At 37.8% G+C, this 9258-nt stretch overlaps 1 protein-coding gene across 1 annotated transcript; it reads left to right on the top strand.

Moving 5' to 3' along the window:
* LOC124826219 (putative phosphoribosylformylglycinamidine synthase, chloroplastic/mitochondrial) lies at positions 1-5102 on the top strand. Its single transcript, XM_047298997.2, has 2 exons — positions 1-286; positions 716-5102. The coding sequence occupies exons 1-2, from the start codon at positions 245-247 to the stop codon at positions 4904-4906; spliced, it is 4233 nt and encodes a 1410-aa protein (XP_047154953.1). The 5' UTR covers positions 1-244; the 3' UTR covers positions 4907-5102.
* The last annotated feature ends 4156 nt before the right edge of the window (positions 5103-9258 follow it).

Raw genomic sequence — 9258 nt, 5'->3', positions numbered from 1 at the left:
TACAGAATTTAGTAGAAAAGGAATTGATCGATCCAATCGAGGAAGAGAAAAAAAAAGCATATAAAATTGAAGAATAGGAAATAGCGCCAAAGCAATCAGCAGGGTTTTATTCCGTGCCAATCTAAAATCCTCCTCGTTTCACTTTTATTCGCACCATAACTTTTATGATTCTACTTGGTCCTCAAAGTTTTTATTTTTCGCCGTCTGTTTCTGTTTTAGAGCTTCCCTACACTTGATCGAGGACATGGCTGCTGTCACGGAATTTGGGGTATCTCAATTCCTGCAGGTTTGTTTTACTCCCTGTCTTTAAATTAGCATCATGTAACGGACTCCATTTATTCATTAGCTGTCGTCGTTTTTTCTTTGGGAAGGGGTGTTTCATGTTTTGTTGCTGTTATAGCATATTTTGATTCGTTTAAGGTTTGTAGCTTTGGCATAGGTTGTTTTTATTTGTCAGTTTTTCGTTGATCACTTGGTGCAGCTTGTTAAACTAGCAAATGAAGTGCAGCTATGTTTTATGAGTTTTCCCTTTCCATTTGTTTTTTCCCTCACCTTTACTGTTGTAGTAACATATTGGGATGGCTTGCAAGTTTGCATGGTTGACCTGGGTTTGTGTTTGTTTTGGTTATATCTTTCGTTGACAAGTTGGTGGACTATGTTTAATTTGGCAATTGAAAATGCATATTTGTTTATGGGTTTTGTGAACTTGTTTCAGGGTACTTCGAGGCAGACATTGTTTTTGAAGAAGCAGCCTCAGAAACATAGAAGTCACATGCTTTGGGGTACGCTTTGGAATAGGAATTGGGCTCTGGGATCAACTCGAAGAGCTTTGCCTTTAAGTTGTCAGGCTCATGAAAATCCCAGAGCAGTGGTTTCTGGTGGTGTGAACAGTTCTGTAGAAGAGAAATCTGGTTTGGTTGAGAAACCTGCCTCGGAAGTTGTTCATTTATTCCGAGTCCCGTTTATGCAAAAAAGTGCAGCTGCTGAGCTTTTAAAGGATACTCAAGTGAAGATCTCTGATCAGATCGTGGAAATACAAACCGAGCAATGTTACAATGTTGGCCTTAGTTCACAACTTTCGAGTGAAAAAATTTGTGTCCTTAAATGGCTTCTTCAAGAAACATTTGAGCCCGAGAATCTGGGAAATGAGAGCTTTCTTGAGAAGAAGAGGAAGGAGGGGTTGAGTTCAGTTATAGTCGAGGTTGGTCCCAGGTTGTCATTTACCACAGCGTGGTCTACTAATGCTGTGGCAATTTGCCATGCTTGTGGATTGACAGAAGTGACCCGTTTGGAACGGTCAAGGAGGTACTTGTTGTTCACCACTAGTGAATTGCAAGGTCATCAAATAAATGAATTTGCATTTATGGTGCATGATAGAATGACTGAATATGTTTATAGGCAAAAACTAACATCCTTCGAGACCAATATTGTTCCTGAGGAGATTCGTTATATACCTGTTATGGAGAGGGGACGAAAGGCATTAGAAGAGATTAATCTAGAGATGGGTTTCGCTTTTGATGACCATGATTTAGAATACTACACCAAACTTTTCAGAGAAGACATTAAGCGCAATCCAACAAATGTGGAGTTGTTTGATATTGCGCAATCCAACAGTGAGCATAGCAGACATTGGTTTTTTACTGGAAAGATTTTCATTGATGGACAACTTATGAATAAGACTCTAATGCAAATTGTAAAAAGTACTCTGCAGGCAAATCCAAATAACTCTGTTATTGGGTTTAAAGATAACTCAAGTGCAATTAGGGGTTTCCCAGTAAAGCAGCTCCGACCAGTTCATCCTGGCTCATCATGCCCGTTGGAAATTGCAGTACATGATTTAGATATCTTATTTACAGCTGAAACGCATAATTTTCCATGTGCAGTGGCACCTTATCCTGGTGCAGAGACGGGTGCAGGAGGTCGAATTAGAGATACACATGCTACTGGAAGGGGTTCCTTTGTCCAGGCAGCTACAGCTGGTTACTGTGTTGGGAATCTCAACAGGTCAAGCTTTTATGCTCCATGGGAAGACCCCTCCTTTACTTACCCATCAAATTTGGCACCACCTTTACAGATTCTTATAGATTCTAGTAATGGTGCATCTGATTATGGGAACAAATTTGGAGAGCCATTGATCCAGGGTTTCTGTAGAACTTTTGGAATGAGACTTCCTAGTGGGGAGAGACGAGAATGGTTGAAGCCAATAATGTTTAGTGCAGGTATTGGACAGATAGACCACCTTCATATAACAAAGGGAGAACCTGACATTGGGATGCTGGTTGTCAAGATTGGAGGCCCAGCTTATCGCATTGGTATGGGAGGTGGGGCGGCCTCTAGCATGGTTAGTGGGCAGAATGATGCAGAGCTTGATTTCAATGCTGTGCAACGTGGGGATGCTGAAATGGCTCAAAAACTATATCGCCTTGTTCGGGCCTGTATTGAGATGGGGGATAAAAACCCAATAATCAGCATTCATGATCAGGGTGCTGGTGGGAATTGCAATGTTGTAAAGGAAATTATATATCCAAAGGGTGCAGAGATAGATGTCCGTGCAATTGTGGTTGGTGATCATACAATGTCTGTTCTAGAAATTTGGGGGGCAGAGTATCAGGAACAGGATGCAATCTTGGTGAAGCCTGAAAGTCGTGATCTCTTGGAATCAATCTGTAGCAGGGAAAAAGTTTCAATGGCTGTTATTGGAACTATTAGTGGTGACGGACGTGTTTTGTTAGTTGATAGCCTAGCAACCCAACAGTGTATTTCAAATGGACTTCCTCCACCCCCACCCGCAGTTGATCTTGAATTAGAGAAAGTCCTTGGTGACATGCCTAAAAAATCTTTTCACTTTAGTCGGGTGGTCTATGAGCGGGAGCCACTTGATATTGCTCCTGCTATTACAGTGATAGATTCTTTGAAGAGGGTGTTGAGTTTACCATCTGTCTGTTCAAAGCGTTTCTTAACAACAAAAGTTGATAGGTGTGTTACTGGTCTAGTTGCACAACAACAAACTGTTGGTCCTTTGCAAATTCCACTTGCTGATGTTGCTGTTACAGCTCAAACTTTTACTGATTTGACTGGAGGTGCTTGTGCCATTGGGGAACAACCAATCAAAGGCTTGTTAGACCCCAAAGCAATGGCTAGGTTGGCTGTTGGAGAAGCACTAACAAATCTTGTATGGGCAAAGGTCACTTCCCTTTCTGATGTCAAGGCTAGTGGTAATTGGATGTATGCTGCCAAGCTAGATGGGGAAGGAGCTGACATGTATGATGCTGCCATATCTTTATCTGAAGCAATGATTGCACTTGGCATTGCTATTGATGGAGGAAAAGACAGCCTTTCTATGGCAGCCCATTCTGATGGAGAAGTTGTCAAGGCTCCTGGAAATCTTGTTATCAGTGTTTATGCTACTTGTCCTGATATAACAAAAACAGTGACTCCAGACTTAAAACTTAAGGATGAAGGTGTTTTGCTTCATATTGATTTGTCAAAAGGTAAGAGACGGTTAGGTGGATCTGCTCTTGCTCAGGCATTTGATCAAGTTGGGGATGAGTGTCCTGATCTTGATGACGTTCCTTACCTTAAAAAGGTCTTTGAAGGTGTTCAAAATCTTCTTACTGATGAACTGATATCTGCTGGCCATGACATCAGCGATGGTGGGCTGCTTGTTTGTGCCTTAGAGATGGCATTCGCTGGTAATTGCGGATTTAATTTGAACTTGACATCTCAAGGTAACAACCTCTTCCAAACACTATATGCTGAAGAGCTTGGGTTAGTTATTGAAGTAAGCAAGAAAAATCTGACTTTGGTGATGGAAAAGTTGGGCCATGTGGGAGTTTCAGCGGAAGTCATTGGTCAAGTAACAGCCAGTCCATCCATAGAAGTTAAGGTTGATGGGGAGATTTTCTTAACAGAAAAAACTAGCATCCTTAGGGACATGTGGGAAGAGACTAGTTTTCAGCTGGAGAAGTTCCAAAGACTGGCATCTTGTGTGGATATGGAGAAAGAAGGACTAAAACATCGATATGAACCCTCATGGGATCTGACCTATTCTCCTGTCTTCACTGAGGAAAAGTTTTTGTCTGCAACTGTGAAACCTAAAGTGGCTGTGATTAGAGAAGAGGGGAGCAATGGAGATAGAGAAATGGCTGCAGCTTTTTATGCTGCTGGTTTTGAGCCATGGGATGTTACTATGTCAGACCTTCTCAATAGAAAGATCTCTTTGCAAGAGTTCCGTGGAATTGTGTTCGTTGGTGGATTTAGCTATGCTGATGTGCTTGATTCTGCAAAAGGTTGGTCTGCTTGCATAAGATTCAATGAGCATGTTTTGCAACAATTTCAGGAGTTTTACAAGCGACCGGACACTTTTAGTCTAGGTGTATGCAACGGGTGTCAGCTAATGGCTTTGTTGGGTTGGATACCTGGTCCACTAATTGGGGGTGTGCATGGTGCTGGTGGTGACCTATCACAACCAAGGTTCATTCATAACGCGTCTGGGCGGTTTGAATGTCGCTTTACAAGCGTTACCATACTGTCATCACCGGCTATGATGTTCAAGGGCATGGCAGGTAGCACAATGGGTATATGGGCTGCTCATGGTGAGGGAAAGGCATATTTTCCTGACGAAGGTGTATTTGACCGAATAGTTCATTCTGAGTTGGCTCCTGTCAGATATTGTGATGATGCTGGGAATCCTACTGAGGCATACCCTTTCAATGTGAATGGCTCTCCTTTAGGGGTAGCAGCTATTTGTTCCCCAGATGGGAGGCATCTCGCTATGATGCCTCATCCAGAGCGATGCTTCTTAATGTGGCAGTTCCCATGGTATCCAAAGCACTGGCATGTGGAGAAGAATGGGCCTAGTCCTTGGTTGCGCATGTTCCAGAATGCAAGAGAGTGGTGTTCTTGATACCACTATATGTTTTTTGTTCTTTTATCTATAAAGCTCTTGTCCTTTGTTTTGTTGACGAATTTTTCAATAATTAATGGACAGGCCTTGGCAGTTGAAAAATATCAAGATTCTTGATGAAACCTTTTTCGGTGCTAAAAATATTTGTACTTGAACAACCGTTTGTTACCAATATGCACACTGATTATAGGCTGTTGATCTGATGACTACCAATATGCACATTGATTATAGGTGATTGATTTGATAAACACTAGACCAGATGCCATGGATGTGAGGATAGCATAATTTTTAAATTAAATTTGTAAAATAAATATCTGCAACATAATGTTTATTTTTTATGCAATCATCCCGTACAAGTGAAGTTTAGTTGCCGCTTTAGTATTTTTATTTATACACTACTATGATGTTGCTTGGTTGGAATATGTTGGCAGGTAAGGAATAATGGTCAAATATTATTACTGCTTAGTGACTTCAGGGAGTAAGTTCACTCAGTTCTTTGTTAAATCCTGTATTTGATCTGGTATTAAAAGTAGTCTGAGTTCTATTCCAATGCATTCTGTTGGAACATCGGTAATAGAGATCAATTATTTTCTGAACGAAGGCAGATAGCTAAATAGGTCTGTGATGGCTTGTCTTCGAATTCCTGATGAAATCTGTCAGCAACAGTAGCTTATGTTATTGCTGATGGAAAATGGTCTATGCCTTCTGTCATTGCTCAATCTCATCCTATTGTATTTGAGCAAATTGTTAACACTGGAATTCCTTACTTCCAGACTGAGGATTTTAGAGTATGGAGGCATATATTTGTGTTATAGTTCCTTGGTCAAAAGGTCACCTTCCAAAACTTTTCTTCTATGGAGACTAACGCATAACAGCCATTCCTGCTGAAGAAAACTTGAAAATTAGATGTAGCATCATTCTGTCGAGGTGCTGTCATTGCCACTTCTGAGAAACTTCAGAACATCTTTTCTTCATTGTGAATTAGCTTCCAAGCTTTGGAGATGGTTTAGTTCTGGTGTGCACATTAATAATGATATTTTTTTGTGGAGGCATTATTTAGAGATTCAAATGCCTGCTATCAAGGGGTGTTTGGTGAATATTTGCGAGTTATTCCTTATTTACCTTTTCCCTTCTCTCTCTGCTCTTGGTTTGAGAAATCAATAAAATTGTAAAATCACTACTTTAAAGTCATCTTCGGCACAAGTATGTTTATTTTATATGAATTTCATCGTATCACATTATTTTAGAAGTATTATTTTTAAACTTTTGATGTAAATAATTTAATAATTTTCTGTTCACGTATTAATTTTTTCAAACTGAAAAGAGTAGTTCTTTCATTTTTTATCCTTCAGAATCTTATGCAAAATTAAAAGTATTAAAATTTATATCACCTCAAGTTTCAACTAAGATTCTTTATAAAACTTAGATTCTAAAGTTATATATATTTTCTATTATGATACTTAGGTAAGATATAAAACATCTCAAATTTTCAAGTTAAGTTTAACTGATAAAATAAAACATTATAAAATTAATAAAAAAAATAATCATCTTAACGTATAAATAGATATTATTTATACAATTATCAAGCTAAATAACCGTAATAATAAAATATATTTAAAATTAATATGAAAAGTTACTAAACTACCACAAAGAAAAACTCCACTGGGTCACCATATTTCTCCATAGATGTTTTAACACATACTCTTCATACAAACAGATTTTTTAAAACAATTCAACTAAATCATATCTTAGTTAAATGTTTATAAAATATAATAACTCATATCAACACACAATTAGTTAATACTAGACTGAATTATCCGAATACATGCTTTGACATTGGGTTTCGATGTAGGCGTGCACTTGTAGAAGTATTTATACTTTGCAGAGTTATAAACAAAGAGGTTATCACCATACTACTTACAAGTTTAATTTCCTTCGCACCTAGGACCTATGACGATGACCTCCTATGATTTTCACCACATAACTCATTCTACTCTATTTGAACGTAAATAGTTATTAGAGTTCAAGATATCTTCTTACTGAACCCCAATGTTAAAACATACTCTAAACAAAAACCACAACCAATTCTTTCTTGGATTGATTCCAATCATTATTAGACGAACATTACAAACTAATAATAACATTAACATTCACAAAAAATTACTTAAACAACATAAACTATAAAAGTACATGTTAAAAGTAGTGTTAGACTTTGTTAATCTCGCCTATCAAGACTATTCTATTCACCACTAGATCTCACAAGCTTAAGATATTACGAAAGTCGTCTAACATGACTTGTCTCGCCCAACCACTTTTAAGTCAATGAATTCTCTGACTTTGGTTGCGCCTAGTAAGATTATTCTATCTCAACAACCATTAAGTCAATAATTATCTGGCTTTGAGCTCATCCAACGACCATATCATCGCTCAACAAAGACCAAGTCAATGAATCTACTAAGTTTGGTTTTTCTTAATGAGTCTACTCTCATCCAACAACAACCAAGTTAGTAACTCTCTGACTTTAACCTCGCCCATCAAGTATTCATAATTTTGTAGAACAAGATTATCTAGATTTATGTCACATAAGTCTCTGCATAATATTGGAGTACTCATGTCGTCATCGTCTGTTCCTGATTGTAACCGATAAAATACAGTTCCTAATATTTCTCTCTATCAGTTTATTGTTTCCTGATATATAGGTCTTAGTTATTATCCACCTAATATTTCTCTTTGTCAATTTTATTGTTTTCTGATTTATAGGAATTAGTTTTTATTCACTGTTGTGGATAAATAGGGCTTCTGTAAATTATGAAACATAACAAAAATTATCAATAAACATTTTTCGTTTCTCTATATGAGGCAGGAGTCATTTTTCTGACTGCCTGCGTTGAGCGGGGATTTCTGAATCCATTTTTTCTGACTTTCCCCGAGCAGTTTGAGGCAAGAGTCATTTTTCTGACTGCCTGCGTTAAGCGGGGATTTCTGAAGCCATTTTTTTGACTCCCCTGAGCGGTCTTGAGGCAAGAGTCATTTTTCTGACTTCCTGGGTTGAGCGGGGATTTCTGAAGCCATTTTTCTGACTTCCCCCGAGCGGCCATTATTGACCAAGTTGAGGTCTGAACCTTCCTGCACATGATATTTTATAATTTAAAATTAAGAGTAGTTAGAACCTGACAAGGTTGAACGCAGCTCTGAACCATCCTGTGTAGGATATTTTATAATTTAAACTTAAGAGTTGGTAGAACCTGACAAGGTTGAACCATCCTGTTTATAAATTAAGAGTTGGTAGAACCTGACAAGGTTGAACGCGACTATGAACCATCCTGTACATAATATCTTATAATTTAAGATTAAGAGTCCGTAGAACCTGACAAGGTTGAACACAACTTTGTACCTTTCTGTGCAGGATATTTTATAATTTAAAATTAAGAGTTGGTAGAACCTGACAAGGTTGAACGCAGCTCTACTGAACCATCCTGTACATAATATTTTATAATTTAAAATTAAGAAGAGTTGGTACAACCTGACAACAGCTCTGAACCATCCTGTGCATAATATTTTATAATTTAAAATTAAGAGTTGGTAGAACCTCGCAAGGTTGGACGCAGCTTTGAACCATCCTGTGCATAATATTTTATAATTTAAGAGTTGATAGAACCTGACAAGGTTTGAACGCAGCTTTGAACCATCCTGTGCATAATATTTTATAATTTAAGAGTTGGTAGAAGCTGACAAGGTTGAGTGCAGCTCTGTACCTTCCTGTGCAGCAGGATATTTTATAATTTAAAATTAAGAGTTGGTAACGTAACTCTGAACCATCATCTGTGCATAATATTTTATAATTTAAAATTAATAATTGGTAGAACGTGACAAGGTTGAACAATAGCTTTGAACCATCCTGTGCAGAACCTGACAAGGTTGAACATAGCTCTGAACCATACTCTGTGCATAATATTTTATAATTTAAAATTAAGAGTTGGTAGAAAGTGGCAAGGTTGAAAGTAAATATGAACCATCCTGTGCATAATATTTTAAAATTAAGAGTTGGTAGAACGTGGCAAAGTTGAACGGCAGCTTTGAATCATGTGCATAATATTTTATAATGGCAGCTTTGAATCATGTGCATAATATTTTATAATTTAAGAGTTGGTAGAACCTGACAAGAAGGTTGAATGCAGCTCCTTTCTGACGTTCTAAGTCATATATGTTTTGTAAAGAGGTCTATATTTAATATTTAATTAGGATAGAAGAATATGATTGTAGGTGGACATCAGTTGTGTACTTATAAGGCTGCTTGTGATAACCACGTCCATTGGTTAACCATTAATGTAATATATTTTATATTAGTATCT

This window comes from Vigna umbellata, chromosome 5, assembly GCF_029865625.1.
Source record: "Vigna umbellata cultivar VRB3 chromosome 5, Vumbellata_1.0, whole genome shotgun sequence".
In the NCBI taxonomy this organism is placed as follows: domain Eukaryota; kingdom Viridiplantae; phylum Streptophyta; class Magnoliopsida; order Fabales; family Fabaceae; genus Vigna; species Vigna umbellata.
The sequence above is the reverse complement of the archived record's forward strand: the minus strand, read 5'-3'. Positions and strand labels throughout refer to the sequence as shown.

Excerpts from the sequence above, each read along its gene's own strand:
- LOC124826219 (XM_047298997.2), top strand. The coding sequence starts at position 245 with ATGGCTGCTGTCACGGAATTTGGGGTATCTCAATTCCTGCAG. Across the intron at positions 287-715 it reads GGGTATCTCAATTCCTGCAG|GGTACTTCGAGGCAGACATT; the intron begins GTTTGTTTTACT and ends AACTTGTTTCAG.